This window comes from Rhinoraja longicauda, chromosome 16 (assembly GCF_053455715.1).
Source record: "Rhinoraja longicauda isolate Sanriku21f chromosome 16, sRhiLon1.1, whole genome shotgun sequence".
Classification (NCBI taxonomy): domain Eukaryota; kingdom Metazoa; phylum Chordata; class Chondrichthyes; order Rajiformes; family Arhynchobatidae; genus Rhinoraja; species Rhinoraja longicauda.
In genome coordinates, this window is record NC_135968.1 from 46388923 (window position 1) to 46407095 (window position 18173).

Here is an 18173-nt window from a genome sequence, read left to right on the forward strand (position 1 = left end):
CCTCAAGATGTTGTGTACCACAGGGATCTGTGCTGGGATCTCTGCTGTTTGTGATATACTGCGTATATAAATGACTTGGTTGTAAATGCAGATGTGTTGGTTAGTATGTTTGCAGAGAACATTGCTGATTGCTGGGGTAGCAGACTGTGAGACAGACTGTCAGAGTATACAGCAGGGTATAGATCAGCAACACATACAAGTGTAGAAATAGCAGATGGAGTTTAATCTGAGCAAGTGTGGCTGTTGCAATTAGGGAGATCATATGTAAGGTGAAAATCTACATTTAACTGCCTGACCCTTAGGAGCATTGATGTACAGAGGGGATATCAGTGTATCCTCTTGGGGTCCAAGTGCATAACTCCTTGAAAGTGGCAACACGAGTTGATAAATTGATGAAGAAGACATAAAGTATTCTTGCTTAATACCAAATATGGGGCATTGAGTATAAGGTACAGGACATCATGATGCAGCTTTACACGCTGCATTTGGAGCAGTGTGTGCAGGTCTGGTAGCCCCAGTACAGGAAGGACGTGGAAGCTTTGGGAAGAGTGCAGAGCAGGTTTGCTAAGACGATGCATGGATTAGTGGGGATTAGCTACAAGGTACGGTTGTACAGATTTGTACTGTTTTCTCTGGAATGCTGGAGGTTGCAGCAAAACCTGATAGAAGTATATAAAGTTATGTGAATCACAGATAGGATCCGCTGTTACAACCTTTATCCCAGCATGGAAATATCAAATAATAGAGGACATCGCTTTACGTTGAGAGGGACAATGTTGACAGGAGATGTGTGGGGCATGTATTTTACACAGATGGTCAGTGCCTGGAACATGCTTCTGGAGGTGGTGCTGAGGCAGGTGCGATAGTGGTATTTAAGACACATTTGGACAGGCATATGGATATGCTGGGAATAGAGTGATATGGATAACGTGCAGTCGGATACCAGTTGGTATTGGCATTATGTGTAAGAAGGAACTGCAGGTGCTGGTTTAAACTGAAGATAGACACAAAAATCTGGAGTAACTCAGCAATCAGACAGCATCTCTGGAGAAAAGGAATAGGTGGCGTTTGGGTCAAGACCTTTCTTCGGACTGAGAGTCAGGGGAAAGGGAAATGAGAGATATAGACGGTGATATAGAGAGATATAAAACAAATAAATTAAAGATATGCAAAAAAGTAACAATGATAAAGGAGGCCATTGTTAGCTGTGGACTAGGTGAAATGATTTACAGACAATGAGACTCAACAAGACGACTTTGAAACTAGTACAACCACCTGGCTGGAGGAGGGATAAAAAGAGAGGGGATGCAAGGGTAAGTTGAAGTGAAAGAAATCAATATACAAACCGTTGGGTTGTAAACTGTCCAAGCAAAATATGAGATGCTGTTCCTCCAATTTGTGTTTGGCCTCACTCTGACAGTGGACGAGGCCTGGGACAGAAAGGTCTGTGTGGGAATGGGACGGGGAATTAAAGTGTTAGGCAACTGGGTGATCAGGTAGGTCCAGGCGGACTGAGCAAAGGTGATCACACAGACTACATTTGTAGTGTTTCAGATACGGTGTATAAGAGTCCACACCTTGAACAAAGGATACAGTCGATGAGGTTGGAGGAGGTGCAAGTGAACCTCTGCCTAACCTGAAAGGACTGTCGGGGTCCCTGGACAGAGTCGAGGGAGGAGGTGTAGGGACAGGTGTTGCATCTCCTATCTGGGGAGGGGAATGGTTCGGGTGGGAAGGGATGAGTTCACCAGGGAGTTGCAGGGGCAATGCACTATCCTGGAATCTCGATTGCTGCCACAGAATCTCCTCTCTGTCCCCCTAACTAATATGTTTCCTATCACAAAGGCTCTGCCTGACATTACCCTTCCTTGCTGTGTCTCAGAGCCTGACTTGGTGCCACAGACCACACTGCTACTGCTAAGCACCCCTGACCGGTCATCTCCCCCAACAATATGCAGAAGTGTGTACCTGTTTCAACGGGGAATGCCCAGTGGGTCTCCAGCACTCTTTGTCCACCCATCTAATCTTTTGCTTTATCTTCAGCATGACCACCTTGCTATGGCTTCATCGATGAAGCTCGCGTTCTTGTGGATGGTCCTGAGGTCAACCAGCCACAGCTCCAGGTGCCTAATACTCTCTGTAAGGTGTTGCATCTGGCCACACCACCCACATGTGGTCATCAGGGATACCAGAAATTTCCCTGGCCCCTATTCTGCCAGCATGTCATTTTTCCACCTTCCATCTCTACTGCTCTAAAACCAAGAGTAAAAACCACAACAATTACTCACATGGAACAGCAGACCATTTACCTTTACCTCCTGTTACCCTCTGCTCAGCCTTTACTGAGCCTCCTTGAGCTAAATCCACAGCACTTGAAACACAGCCTCACACTGACCCTCAACACAGCACTTCACCTCCACACAGCCTCTCTCAGAGCATACGGCTCACTAAATGACACTCTTCTATACTCTTTGTCTTCTGGGTATTGACTGCCCAATTAGCCAATTTATTGGCATTCAATTAGCCAATCAAACAACTACCTTTTGAAATCTCCCACTGCTGCTCCGACACTGAAATACACTTGTTAGATGTTGAAAGAGATTCACCATGTTACAGGTTACCCAAACAAACCTACAGTTGTATTGTAGAAAGTATCCTAACTGGTTGCACCATGGCCTGGTATAACAAATCCCATGCACCTGAATGGAGGCTGCTGCAAAGTGGTGGTTCAGCCCAGACCAACGTGAGCACAGTCATCCTGACCATCAAAAGCATCTACGTCAGGTGTCACCGCAAGAAAGCAGCATCTGTCCTCAAGGGTCTCCACATCGGGGCTATGCCAGTGTGGCTGTGTCTAGGTTCAGGAACAACTTCTTCCCTACAGCCATCAGGCTATTAAATGATACACTATTGTCACATGTACTTGGGCACAGTGAAATTCTTTATTTTGTATACAATACACAAAGTACACAAAGACTCGCCACGTTTCTAGCCAAAGTTACTAAGTATAACGAATTATATTCATGTTATAGTCATTTTAGTATAAAGTATTACAGGAATGCCATTTGTCAATATCCACTGTTGGGGATGGCCACATGAAAGGGTTAATGTTTCCATTAATCACTTCCAATTTCTGGTTCCATTATCAATCCGTTGGTATTTTCAAAATGGATTCGATCTTTGCAGCAACATTGTCCTTGATTATTAATTATTATGCCTGATAATGTAAACTTGAATCTTTCCTTTGTCAATAATATCATCTCTTGACATCCCATTAATGATCCTGGTCCCCTCCCCTCCCCTCCCCAACAGACACCCTCCCCAGCCTTTCCTCCATCACTCCCAGCAGCACGATGCACACTTTAGGGATCTGTTGTTTGTGTTCCTTTGATTTGGTTGAGGCAGAGCCAATCTCTGCTTTGAAGCTTTAATTAATACACATGTCAATGTAGGACATCTTATAATGATCCTGAAAATGAAATTATTCCAAAGTTATAATTGTACATTGAGAAACAAGAAAAAATAAAGAGTAAAATGATGAAGGTGAAAGACTCAGATGTGGCAACTTGCCAGAAGCCTCAACGATATGTCTCCATTTGGTTCCACATGCTGCCATTTCCCAATTCCCATCTTTCCAGGGCCCTAGTGAGACCGCACCTGGAGTACTGTGTGCAGTTTTGGTCTCCAAATTTGAGGAAGGATATTCTTGCTATTGAAGGTTTACCAGGTTAATTCCCGGAATGGCGGGACTGGCATATGTTGAAAGACTGGAGTGACTAGGCTTGTATACACTGGAATTTAGAAGGATGAGAGGGGATCTTATCGAAACATATAAGATTATTACGGAGTTGGACACGTTAGAGGTAGGAAACAGTTCCCAATGTTGGGGGAGTCCAGAACAAGGGGCCACAGTTTAAGAATATGGGGTAGGCCATTTAGAACTGAGATGAGGTGTTCTGCAGCTGTGGCTCACCGGCAGTCTCTCTGTCTTTTTTTTGTTTTTTTTGTCTGTCATCGTTTAATGTACGTTTTGTTTTATTTTTAACTCTGTGTATGTGGGGGGGTGGTGGAGGGGTTGGGGGAAACCTTTTTTCAAATCTCCTCCTCAACGGAGATGCGACCTTTACTGTGTCGTATCTCCGTTCGCGCTACGGCCTAACATCGTGGAGTCGGCGGCCTCCAGCTGGGATCGACCTTGAAGACTCCGGTCACAGGGCCTGGACTTACCATCTCGGAGGCTTCGGCCGTGGGCCCTGCAGACCGCAACATCGGGAGCTCGCAGGTCCCTGGCTGGTGACCGGTTTTTGGGAGCTCCAGCCGTAGCAGCTTCAACCGCCCCGAAGTGCGAGGTAAGATCGACCCGCCCGCAGGCCCTTCATCGCCCTGCGTGGCTCGGCCGCAGCACTTTCCATCGCCCGATGGGGGCTCAGGACTTTCATTGGCCTGCTTGGCTCGGCCCTGGGACTTTCCATCGCCCAGTGGGGGCTCAGGACTTTCATCGGCCTGCTTGGCTCGGCCCTGGGACTTTCCATCGCCCGGTGGGGGCTCAGGACCTTCATCGGCCTGCTCGGCTCGGCCCTGGGACTTTCCATCGCCCGGTGGGGGTTTCAAAAAGTTGGGAGCCTCGATCACCTCGTGGCACCACGGGAGAAGAAATCAGGAGGAGATAAGACTTTGCCTTCCATCACAGTGAGGGTGTGCCTAGAGCAATCACTGTGATGGCTGTTTGTGTAAAAATTGTGTAAAAATTGTATCTGTGTGTCCTGTGCTTTTTGTTGTCTACTGCCGGACCCTGACGTGAGAGGACGCTGGCATTGTTTATTCACCGCTTCTCCGTTAGGATAGTTTGTCTGTTTGTTTTTATGTTTGATTGTTTATGTAAAGCGCTTTGAGCACCTGATAAGGCGCTATATAAAATAAATGCTTATTATTATTATTATTATGAGGAAAAACCTTTTCAGTCAGAAAGTTGTGAATCTGTGGAATTTTCTGCCTCAGAAGGCAGTGGAGGCCAAATCTCTGAATGCATTCAAGAGAGAGCTGGATAGAGCTCTTAAGGATAGCGGAGTCAGGGGGTATGGGGAGAAGGCAGGAACGGGGTACTGATTGAGAATGATCAGCCATGATCACATTGAATGGCGGTGCTGGCTCGAAGGGCCGAATGGCCTCCTCCTGCACCTATTGTCTATTGAAACACAAATTCCACACTTACACAACCAAATTCCATTTGATTGATGTGCTTGAGGTGTTTATTATTTTTAAAAGTAGAATAATTTTTTTAAATCTTTAAATGAAGTGCAAGATCATTTTTGAAAACTTCACACTCATAAGTAAAGCCTTCATTCAAAGATGCTATCAGAATATAATTAGTGAAATACACACATCACCAAAGCTATCTGCAGATCAGATGAAATTGGTGCATATTATAGGCATCCTTGTGGTTCTCAAAGGTGTAATTCTGAAAGTGCACGCAGATATTCTTCATTCTCATGATCAATCTCCAAGGCCTTTTCAAAGTATTCAATAGCTTTGGACTTGTTCCCATCCAACTGATATGTTAACCCTCTAACACCAAGAGCTTTGCTGTCACGTGGAGCATAGTAAAGTTTATTATCTGCCCACTTCTTCAATTCCTTCTTACACAGTCTCCGTTCTCTTGAATCATATTCAATCTTCACTCCTTTCAGAAATAGGCTGATGGCGCTTGATTCCGATCGTTTCTGGTGCAGTTCAAATGACCCAGCCTTTAAACATATCAGCTGTGTGTTTTCTGGACGGATGTCCTCCAATTTCAACAGATCATTGTAGATCTCCTCTGCCTCAGAATACTCTTCATTTCTTATGCAAATATCTGCGTGATCCAGCTTTGGTCGAACAGCACTCCTCGGACGGCACTCAGAGGCTTTCCAAAAATGATATTTACATTGACCGATCAACTCAGCTTGCTGCCCAGGATTTCTATTATCACGATTGATCAGTTTAATTCTATAACACTTTCCAATTTGGTGGTGTGAGAAGCACGAGTGTGGAGTTAATTCTAACGCTTGCTTCAATAGATTGATTGCTTTCTCCACTGCTCCAACTTCTCTGTAAAATTTTGCCGCGTAGCGAAGCACATATGGACCCTCACTGGCCTTCTGCAATGCTTGTTCAACTAATTTCTTTGCTTCTTCCTTTTTACTGAGTCCTTTCAATTTTAAGGCCAGCAGCACCATGGCCATTGCATTATCTGGATCCAGCTCCAGTACACGTCGCAAATACTTCACTGACTTACTCCGTCCATGACTTTCTGGCGTTCCAGAAAATGCTTCCAGACGAAACAGAACAGTTGCTTTGCCCATGATCCACTCCGTGTTATTGGGATCTTTCCCCAGAGCTTTCTCAAAACATTCCATAGCCTCCTCATAGTATGAAGCATCAGAACTCAACAATGACCATCCCTTCTCCCCATACACTTCAGGTATCATTGCTGTATAGCGAGGGCCATCAGTGAGTGGTTTACAGATCATCTCCAGCTTGTCGAGGTAGGACTGGGCCTCGGTCAGTTGTCCCATGTGGTAATGCACCCAGGCACAGTTTCCACAGGTGATGATGCTGTTTCTTTCAAATGCATCTTTGTGGTTCTCCCTCAGAATCCTGTCAGCTTCTTTTAAGTTTTGAAGAGCTTCTTCACAGTTGCCTTGCAGGCAGTTTACGAAAGCGAGTTGGTTGTAGGATGTGGCTTGATATTTATCTGCAAAGATTGTGGCATCGTTTAATCGGTACACCATATCGTCCAAGTCAAGGGTCTCCTTCTGTGGGCCCCACGTGAAGTGACACTCAAGCTGATCGAGCTTCTCTTTCACCAAATCTCTCATTCTGCTGCTGCAAGAGAATAAAATTCATCAAATTCCATGTCAGGCAAGTCTGTCTCCCAATCTCACAAATAGTCAGCAGACCAGACAAGCTGCATTTGGTTATTTTGTCATTGACCTGAAGCAGTCTCCAGGCAAGACTCTGGGATGGTGTGTTGCCTCCCTGATGCTAGAGTCAATGATGATTGGGAGAGAACTGGATATTCTGAGAGGGAAGTCTCCAGAGATCCTTGTCCATATTGGTGCCAATGACATATTTAGGAAGGGAGATCAGGTCCTGCAATGTTGGGAGTTGGGTAGTAGGTTAAATGTAGGACCTCCAGGTTGTCGAGGATCCCCCTCTCGCCTCATGAGTGTCAGTGAGGTGGGCAATGGAGCAGGTCAGCAAGTGGAGGGACTAATGGGAAGGTGGAGGTTATGGAAAGTAAGTTGTAAAGAAAGGACAATCAGGGACAGGTTAATGAACATGGTGAGGCTGAGGGGCTCAGCTGTGTTTATTTCAATGCAAGTAGTATTTTGGAAACTGTGGTTGAGCGTAGGGCCTGAATCAGCTTGGAGCCTGTATAGAACGATGATGTTGTGACCATGACCACATTATGGTCGCTTGGTTGTGAAAGGGACAGGACTGGCAGTTTAATGCTTCAAGGTTTAGATGTTTCAGACGTGATAGAGAGAGAGGGAGGTAAAGGAGGTGGAGGAGTTGCACTATTAATAAGGTAGAATGTCACAGCTGTACACAGGGAGGACCCAGTGGACAATCCATCCACTGGGGAAATGTGGTTGAGGTGAAAAATAAGGAAGGTGCGATCATTCTGATGGGATTGTACTATAGGCATCCCAACCACCAGGGGGGGGTAAACGAACAGATGTGTAGACATGTTATGGAAAGATTTAAAAGCAACGTTGTTGTCGTGGCGGGTGGCGTTAGATTCCCCAACATTGACTGCTTCTAACAAGAGGAACTGCAACAGTACATGCAACAGTCCTGCAACAGTGCAAGAGGAACTGCAACAGGACATGCAACAGTCCTGCAACAGTGCAAGAGTAACTGCAACAGTACATGCAACAGTCCTGCAACATCCCTGCTGTATTGGGGCAACCAGAGTTGCATGCAATACTTCAAATGTGTTGGAGGTGGCCGGATGTGGGTGGATTACAGTGAATGTCGGTAGTGTATCGCAGCCCAGTGGGCGACGCTTCCCCCGTGAGTGGCCGGATCGCTGGCAGCTCACCCCCACCTCACATGGCTGTGCTCCAATAATATTCTTCCTTTGTGTTTTTTTCAACCTTTTAAAACTGCAAAAATCATTATTAACTCACGGGCCGTACAAAAACAGGCGGCGGGCCGGAATAGGCAGGGGTTGCTGATCCCTGCTCTAAACCTTTCCCATCTATCCTAGACATTAAAGACAAGAGGGTAATTAAGGAGACGGTAAGACTGCTGAAGGATAAAGGAGGAATATTGTGCTTGGCATCAGAGGATGATGGAGTCTGAGGAGGGATCTTGGTGTTAAACTCCCAGAAAGTGGCAACGCAGGTGGATAGCATGGTCAAGGTGTCTTCATCGGTCATGGCATTGAATATAAAGGGCAGGAAGTCATGTTACAACTTTGTAAACCTTTGGTTAGGCTGCATTTGAAGCATTATTGCTATTCTGTTCATCTCATTGTGAGATGCAAATGTGAGTGCTCACAATCACGATGCTCGAGACAATCTAGAGAAACAAGTATAGTTTATTTGCAAGTCTGCAGAGTTGGGTGTCTCCCCTGTCGAGACACACCGAGGACTGCGCTTGCCTAATGAAATAAATGAATATTACTGTATGATGTGGAAGGCAACAGGGGCGGGTGACAGTAGATTGTGCACCTCAGTGCTCCGATTGGAAGGAGCCCGAAGGGGAGGAATTAAAGGTGTAACAATTGAAACTTGTTCTACAGTTGTACCGGGCCCTGGTGAGACCGCACCTGGAGTACTGTGTGCAGTTTTGGTCTCCAAATTTGAGGAAGGATATTCTTGCTATGGAGGGCGTGCAGCGTAGGTTCACTAGGTTAATTCCCGGAATGGCGGGGCTGTCGTATGTTGAAAGGCTGGAGCGATTGGGCTTGTATACACTGGGATTTAGAAGGATGAGGGGGGATCTTATTGAAACATATAAGATAATTAGGGGATTGGACACATTAGAGGCAGATAACATGTTCCCAATGTTGGGGGAGTCCAGAACAAGGGGCCACAGTTTAAGAATAAGGGGTAGGCCATTTAGAACGGAGATGAGGAAGAACTTTTTCAGTCAGAGAGTGGTGAAGGTGTGGAATTCTCTCCCTCAGAAGGCAGTGGAGGCCAGTTCGTTGGATGCTTTCAAGAGAGAGCTGGATAGAGCTCTTAAGGATAGCGGAGTGAGGGGGTATGGGGAGAAGGCAGGAACGGGGTACTGATTGAGAGTGATCAGCCATGATCGCATTGAATGGCGGTGCTGGCTCGAAGGGCTGAATGGCCTACTCCTGCACCTATTGTCTATTGTCTATTGAAACACTTGTCCTTGGACTGTCACCATTTGTTCTTGCGGGTTTTATTCTCTAGCCGAGCACGGTCTGGTCAGTTATTTCTCAGGGTCCCTTTGTTTAGTCGAGCATGGTTGAGTCAGCTATTTCTCAGGATCCTTAGTCTAAATCAATTATCCCTTTTTACCCCTCTCTCACATCATTACAGGAAGGATGTGGAGGTTTTGGAGAGGGTGCAGAAGGGGTTTACATGCATGTTGCCATGATTGGAGGGGATTAGCTGCAGAGTTTGGACAACATTGGATATTTCTCTGGAATGCAGGAGGCTGAGGGCTGACTCCATACAAGTTTATAAAATTACTAGACCAAGTGGACCAGTTGGGCCCATTCCGCGTAGAGGGGGGACAGGGAAGGGGAGAGGGTGTCACTGAGTGAGGCCTGGACCCAAAGCCTCTCCAGTATTGTAGTGCCCTCAATACCCCCACTCAATCTCCCTTATCCCCCCCCTCCTCCCCCCACTGACCCACTCCATCCCCCCTACCCACCCCCACTTACCCCTCCCCTGCCCCACCTCCACTTGCACCTCCCCCAAGCCCTGTCTCCACCCCCATTTCCCCCTCCCCACCCCTATTCCCCCCTCTCCCTCCCCTCAGCCCCACACGCCCCCACCTCCCTCCCCTCCCCCTACTCTCCCTGCCTGCACCGCTCTCTCCCCACCCCCAATCTTCCCTCCTCCCCACCCCCTCTTCCCTTCTCCCCACCCCCACCCTGCCCTCCTCCCCACCCCCACTCTCCCCCCACTCCCACTCCCTCCGCTCCCCACCTCCTCCCCCCCACTCTCTCCTCTCTACCCCCTTTCCCCACCCACCCCCACTCTCTCCTCTGGGACGGGCGGCGGTGCATGGGGGGGGGGGCATTAGTGAAAGGTCCAGAGGGGGGGGGGGGGGGGGGGGGCATTAGTTAAAGGTCCAGCGGGGGGGGGGGGGGGGGGGGGGTAGAGCGCAATAGTTAAAGGTCCGGGGGGGGTGAGGAGAGCGCATTAGTTAAAGGTCCGGGGGGGGCGAGAGCACATTAGTTTAAGGTCCAGCGGGGGGGGGGGGGGGGGAGCGCGCCCTGCCTCCACCCCTATTTCCCCCTCTCCTCACTCCCACCTCCCTCCCCTCCCTGTACACCCACTCTCGCTGCCCGCACCCCACTCTCCCCCCCACCCCCAATCTTCCCTCCTCCCCACCCCCACCCTCCTCCCCACCCCCACTATCCTCCCACCCCCCCAACTGTCTCCTCCCCCACCCCCCTTTCCCCCCCACCCCCACCCTCTCTTCCCCCCACCCCCCCAACTGTCTCCTCCCCCACCCCCCTTTCCCCCCACCCCCAGACTCTCCTTCCCCCCACCCCTTCTCCCCTTCCCCAACCCCACCCTCCCCTGCCCCGCACCGTCCCCCTTCCCCCCCACCCGCACTCTCTGACCCCTGACCCCCAACCCCCTCACCCCCACCCTCCCCTGCCCCCTACACCCACTGTCCCCCTTCCCCCACCTCTCCTCCCCCCACTCCCACTCCCCCCAACTCCCTTCCCCCCACCCCCACTCTCTCCTCCCCCACAGTCTGAAGAAGGGTCTCGGCCCGAAACGTCACCCATTCCCTCTCTCCTAGATGCTGCCTGACCTGCTGAGTTACTCCAGCATTTTGTGATACCTTCGATATGTACCAGCATCTGCAGTTATTTTCCTAAACTACCGTGCCGGTCGACGTTACCATTCTGAGCTGTTCAAATTAATTTCAAATTGCTCCACTAATTTTCAGTAGACCATATCCTCAATAATAATCTGCAGGTAAACTTAGACACAGTAGGAATAGTCCTTACCTCATTATGCTGCTTGGATGGAAAATACTTTATACTCCTTTCTCAGCTCGAGCAGTACTTTCTCAGGTTGAATCAATCTCAAAGTGTTCTGAATGTTGTGCCTGACTGTTCCTTTATAGTTTCAACTATTCCTGACTGGGAACAGAAACTGAAACTGAAACTCAGACGTGTAATGACAATGCTGAATAATTAAAGGGGAAATTGCGAAACCACACAAATACCTTTATAAACAACACTTCATCAAAGGTTCAATGTAATTGTTGTTCTGAGCATTGAGGGTCTAAAGACCTGGAAGGGCTCCTTGCTTTTGCAGGTGAGCTGGTGGTCTTTGGTTTGAAATCTACATCTTCAGCCTGAGCCTGGGCCTGGAGAGGGTTCCTGTGATGTGGAGACATCCTGCCTGGTTCCTGCACCAAAGAGGACATGTCCCAGCTCCTCCAATGACTACAGACCAGCGGCATTGGCTTCACACATCTCCAGTCCCTGGAGAGCCTGGTGCTCACTCACCTGCGACCCCTGGTTAAACCCTACCTGCACCCCCTGCAGTTCACTCACCAAACACAGATGGGCCATCATCCACCTGCTCCATCGTTCCTCTGCTCACCTGGATAAGCCGGGAAGCAATGTGAGAGTCATGTTTTTATACTTCTTTGTGAGAGTCATGTTTTTTAACTTCTCCAGTGCTTTAAACACCGTCCGGTATGTAAAAACATACAAGGAATTTGATTTGTCATACAGTCATACCAAAAAAGCAACAAGACACACTACTACACAAAAATTACCATAAGCATCCACCACAGTGCACTGTGATGGAAGGCAATAACGTGTCCCTATCTTTCCTCCTTTTCTTCCGCGTTGGGGCAGTTGAACCATCCGTAGTTGGGGCGCTCGAAGCTCCCGTGTCGGGGTGACAGAAGCTCCCGTGTCGGGGGGGTTGAAGCTCCCACGTTGGGCGGTTGAAGCACCCGTGTCGGGGCTATCGAGGCTCCCACGTCAGTACGGCTGAAGCTCCCGTGTCGGGGCTATCGAGGCTCCCACGTCGGGGGGGTTGAAGCTCCCGCGTTGGGGTGACTGAAGTTCCCGCAATCGGTCGAAGACAGAAGCTCCCAAGTTGGGGCGGTTGAAGCTCCCGCGATAGGGGCGGTCGAAGCTCTTGTGGTTGGAGCTCCCGAAGTCGATCCCTAACCAAGGGTCCGCTTGCTCCACGATGTTGTCCGCAGGCCCCCACAGTTGGCACACCCAAAGTCGACCCGCAGCAAAGGGACTGCCAGCTCCACGATGTGAGGCCGCAGTGTGGACAGAGGTACGATACGGATAAAGTCGCATCTCCATCGAGGAATGAGATATATTTTGAAGACCCTACCTACCTGCGACTCGCCTTCAAGGAACCATGCACCTGCACTCCTGTATCCCTCTCCTCCACAACACTCCCCAGAGCCCTACCATTCACTGTGTAGGTCCTGCCTATGTTAGACTTCCCAAAATGCAACCTCACATTTCTCTGTATTAAATTCCATCAACCTCAGCCCACCTGGCCAATCGATCAAGATCCTGCTGCAATCTTTCAAAACCATCTTCACTATCTGTAAAACCACCCACTTTGGATCATCTGCAAATTTTGCATCATCTCTCGAGTTACTCTTTTCCCCCTTATGTATTAATAATATCTCCTGGGATTATTATTAATGCAATCTGCCAGAGCTATCTCCTGGCCCCTTTTTGCCCTTCTGATTCCTTTTTTTAGTTGACTCTTTAGTTCCTGAAACTGCTCCAGCTGTCTGTACCTGTCGCATGTGTCCTTCTTATTCTTGACCATTGCCTTAATTTCCCTGGTCTGCCAAGCTTCCTTACGTTTGCCTGCCTTGCCCTTCACTTCATAGGGACGGGCATATCAGCTTTTTCCAGCACATTTTTAAGAATATCCCACTTAGCTGATCTTCCTTTCCCCTCAAATATGAGGACCTTACTTCTGACTGAGAGTCAGGAGAGAGGGATATTACAGAGATATAATTGGGTAACGTATGAAAATGAGACATCAAAGGGGATGCAATTCAAGGAAAATGATGAATGTATAAGATGGGGGAAGGTGACAACGAAGCATACAAAGTGTAAGAAAATTACTGCAGATGTTGGAACAAACCGAAGGTATTTATTCACAAAATGCTGGAGTAACTCAGCAGGTCAAGCAACATCTCAGGAGAGAAGGAATGGGTGACGTTTCGGGTCGAGACCCTTCTTCAGACTGATGTCAGGGGAGGCGGGACAAAGGAAAGATATAGGTGGAGACAGGAAGACTGAGGGAGAACTGGGAAGGGGGAGGGGAAGAGAGGAGCAGAGGAACTATCTAAAGTTAGAGAAGTCAATGTTCATACCGCTGGGCTGCAAGCTGCCCAAGCGAAATATGAGGTTGTTCCTCCAATTTCCGGTGGGCCTCACAATGGCACTGGAGGAGGCCCATGACAGAAAGGACAGACTGGGAGTGGGAGGGGGAGTTGAAGTGCTCAGCCACCGGGAGATCAGGTTGGTTAAGGCTAACTGAGCGAATGTGTTGAGCGAAACGATCGCCGAGCCTGCGTTGGTTTCACCGATGTAAATATGTTGACATCTAGAGCAGCGGATGCAATAGATGAGGTTGGAAGAGGTGCAGGTAAACCTCTGTCTCACCTGGAAAGACTGTTTGGGTCCTTGGATGGAGTTGACGGGGGAGGTAAAGGGGCAGGTGTTGCATCTCGTGCGGTTGCAGGGGAAAGTACCCGGTGATGGGGTGGTTTGGGTAGGAAGGGACGAGTGAACCAGGTAGTTACGGAAGGAACGGTCTCTGCGGAACGCAGAAAGGGGAGGGGATGGGAAGATGTGGCCAGTGGTGGGGTCCCGTTGTAGGTAACGGAAATGTTGGCGGATGATATGTTGGATCCGCTGGCTGGTGGGGTGGAAGGTGAGAACGAGGGGGATTCTGTCCTTGTTACGAATGGGGGGAAGGGGAGCAAGAGCGGAGCTGCGGGATGTAGAAGAGACCCTAGTGAGAGCCTCATCTATAATGGAAGAGGGGAAGCCCTGTTTCCTGAAGAACGAGGACATCTCGGAAGCCCTAGTGTGAAACACCTCATCCCGGGCGCAGATGCGGCGTAGACGGAGGAATTGGGAGTAGGGGATAGACCTTTTGCAGGAGACAGGGTGGGAAGAAGTGTAGTCCAGATAGCTGTGCGAGTCAGTGTGTTTATAGTAGATGTCAGTCACTAGTCTGTCTCCTGTGATGGAGATGGTGAGGTCCAGAAACGGGAGGGAGATGTCGGAGATAGTCCAAGTATATTTAAGGGCAGGATGGAAATTGGAAGTGAATTGTATGAAGTCAGTGAGTTCTACATGGGTACAAGAGGTAGCACAAATGCAGTCATCGATGTAGCGGAGGTAGAGTTCGGGGATGGGGCCAGTGTACGTCTGGAACAGGGATTGTTCGACGTACCCGACAAAGAGGCAGGCGTAGCTAGGGCCCATGCGAGTGCCCATAGCTACGCCTCTGGTTTGGAGGAAGTGGGAGGAGTCAAAGGAGAAGTTGTTGAGGGTATGAACCAGCTCTGCTAGGCGGAGGAGAGTGTTGGTAGATGGGGATTGGCTGATTCTATGGTCGAGGAAGAAACGGAGGGCTTCGAGATACAAAACTGGGTGGTTTTGCAGATAGTGAAGATCAGCAAGAATTGTGTCCAGGTGCAGCTCCTGAATGGACATGTGGTGGAGTTGGAAAAGCAGCTGGATGACCTCAGGGCCATCCGGGAATGTGAGAGTTTCCTGGACAGGACCTACTGTGAGGCTGTCACGCCAAGGGTCCAGGTCGAGCGAAGGTGGGAGACCGTTTCAAAGGGGAGTAAACATGGACCACAGGAGACCCCGTGGCTGTGCCTATTGCAAACAGGTAAACCTTCTTGGGAGCTGTTGGGGCAGAAGACGGTTCCAGTCCGAGCAGCGGACAGGTCGGTGGCTCCAATCCAGGCAAGGATACTCGACCAGGGAGACCGACGTCGGGCAGAGCCATAGTAGTGGGTGACTCCATTATCCGAGGTGCAGACAGTAGATTCTGTGGTGACAGGCGGGACTTGAGGATGGTCTGTTGCCTCCCTGGTGCCAGGGTTCAAGACATCACGGAGCGGCTTCAGAACATCCTAGCGAGGGAAGGCGATCAGCCGGATGTAGTTGTGCACGTGGGCACGAATGACGTCGGGAGGAAGAGGAAGCAGGTACTGCAACGTGAGTTTAGAGATTTAGGAAGAAGACTGAGAAGTAGGACTCCGAGGGTGGTTATCTCTAGATTGCTTCCTGTGCCTCGTGCTAGTGAGGGCAGGAACGGGGAGATTGGGAATATGAATGTATGGCTGTGGGGCTGGTGCAGGGAGCAGGGAATTAGATTTATAGACCATTTGGGCTTAGCTCTAACAGTTGAGGCCTAACTCTAGACAGTTGAGGTGGTCCAGGACAGAAGGGTCATTATAGAAATGGGAGGGGGAGTTAGTGTTTAGCAACCTAGAGATGTAGGTAGGTTTAGGTGGACTGAGCGGAGGTGATCAGCAAAACGATCACCCTAACTGGTGAATGGAAAATGGGGTCATTTTCCCAGTGACAGACAGTGACTCGTGGGGTGTCTCAGGGCACCAAATATGGACAGATTCAGGGGAAGGAACAAGATGTAAGTAAATATCACAGATGACACAAGGTTTAGGGGCTGACGTCTGAATCTGTCCATAATTGAGGCCCAAACACGAGCCCTGTGGCAATGTCACTGTTGGAGTGATGTGGCTGGTGCCAAGTGAGATATATTCAGGTGGTATTTCCCACCAAACCAATTCTTCCTACTAGATTTCAAACCAAAGACTACCAGCTCATCTGCAAAAACAAGGACCCCTTCCAGGCTCAGACCATCAATGCTCAGAACAGCAATGACATTGAATCTTTGATGAAACAATGATTATAATGCAATTTTGCCTTTAATTACTCAGTGTTGTCATTACACGTCTGAGTTTCAGTTTCTATTCCCAATCAGGAAATAGGTGAAACTATGGCGAGTCCGAAACTTGTTGGTTGTAGACGAAGTTTATTGCAGCCGCAATACACGAATACAGAGTTAAACAACAAGGTAAAGGACAACCAATACAAACTTACTGTCTTCCTTGAAGACTTCGCCGAACTGACTAAAATGGGCGCCAAACGCACACATGACATCGCTGGCCAATCAGCGATGTCGTTCCCTGGACCAATCCCCATGGTCGCGTTCCCACGTGACCTCGCTGGCCAATCCGAGGGTTCGACGACCTGGACCATTCTCTATGGTCGCTACATGACCCCCCCCAGAACCCGAGGTGCGGAACCTAGCTGGGAGCCGGATTTCGCGACCATAACGAGTACGGAGAGGGACAGCCTGAACCACAGGAGCCGGAGGTTCCGGACTTGGTGGAACAGCCGGAACGAGAGGTTCTGGAGGAACTACCGGCACGGGGGGTCCTGGAGGAACTGCCGAAACGGGGGGTCCTGGAGGAACTGTCGGAACGGGGGTTTCTGGACTGGGCGGAACTAACGGAGGTCGGCCTCTCCTAGGGGTTTGACCGACCAGGACTGGTTGATCCGGGTCCAAATGGGCAGGTTTGAGCCGGGACACCGAGACGAGTTCACTCTTGCCGCCCATGTCTAAGGTGAAAGTAGCCGTTGCCTTACGTAAAACCCGGAACGGCCCTTGATAGACCCTCTGCAACGGGGCGCGATGGGCATCTTTACGCAGAAAAACAAACTCACAGTCCTTCAGGGAAGACGGTTCATGTACCATGGAACACCCATGACGTGAAGTCGGCACTGGAGCCAGGGAGCCCACCCGTTCCCGGAGAGATGCTAACGCTGATGGGACTGTAGGGAGCAGGGCTGAAGGGTCCGGAAACAGATCTCCGGGTACTCGAAGTGTCGAGCCATATACTAGCTCTGCGGACGACGCACCGAGATCTGGCTTAGGAGCAGTCCGGATGCCCAAAAGAACCCAAGGGAGTTGGTCTACCCAGTCCGGGCCTTCAAGCCTTGCACTGAGGGACGCCTTAAGTTGGCGGTGGAACCTTTCTACGAGTCCATTTGCCTGGGGGTGATATGCAGTTGTGGGTTGTAACTTGGACCCGTACAGTTCTGCCAGCGCGGCCCAGAGGGACGAAGTGAACTGTGGTCCTCTGTCAGTTGTAATAACTGCCGGGACCCCGAAACGAGCTACCCAATGAAGGGCCAAAGTCCTAGCACAAGACGCTGACGAGATATCAAACAATGGGAAAGCCTCTGGCCACCGGGTGAACCGATCCACCACCGTGAGGAGGTGGGTGTAGCCCCGGGAGGAAGGCAAAGGCCCGACCAAATCCACGTGGATGTGGAAAAAACGAAAAGCCGGGACCTCGAAATCCTGTACGGGGGGCTGGACGTGGCGCTGGACTTTAGCGGTCTGACAGGGCACGCAGGAACGTGCCCACCCCGCTACCTGTTTCCGCAGGCCATGCCAGACAAACCTCGCTGCTACCAAGGCAGAGGTGGAGCGGATGGACGGGTGCGCCAGCCCATGAATGGCATCGAAAACCCGGCGCTGAAGGGAGGGCGGTACTACCGGCCTGGGACGAGGAAGAGAAACATCGCACCAGACTTTCGTGCCCTCCGACCCACAAGCTACCTGAGCCAACTTCAATCCCGAAGTGGTGGACTGGTAAGCCGAAACGGTATCCGCTAGAAGCTGTGCCTCCGCAAGCTCCTGGGGATCCACCTCGCAGTCCACCGCCGAAATAGGGGAAAAAGCAGGTCTAGACAGGGCGTCAGCAACGGCATTCAGCTTACCCGCGACATGACGGACATCTGTGGTAAATTCGGAGATAGCAGTCAGGTGCCGCTGCTGGCGGGCCGACCATGGGTCAGACAATTTCAAAAAAGCAAATGTTAATGGCTTGTGGTCCGT

The 18173-nt window shown here is 49.8% G+C and overlaps 1 protein-coding gene across 2 annotated transcripts; it reads right to left on the reverse strand.

Moving 5' to 3' along the window:
- Positions 1–2986: 2986 nt before the first annotated feature.
- LOC144600983 (interferon-induced protein with tetratricopeptide repeats 5-like) lies at positions 2987–11346 on the reverse strand. Of its 2 annotated transcripts, none has more exons than XM_078412892.1 (2): positions 11216–11346; positions 2987–6864 (listed from the first exon to the last, which is right to left on the reverse strand). In XM_078412892.1, the coding sequence occupies exons 1-2, from the start codon at positions 11218–11220 to the stop codon at positions 5445–5447; spliced, it is 1425 nt and encodes a 474-aa protein (XP_078269018.1). In that variant the 5' UTR covers positions 11221–11346; the 3' UTR covers positions 2987–5444. The 2 variants fall into 2 exon arrangements, with proteins under 2 accessions (XP_078269018.1, XP_078269019.1); XM_078412893.1 differs by having other exon boundaries at positions 2987–6861; positions 11216–11340.
- Between the last annotated feature and the right edge of the window lie 6827 nt (positions 11347–18173).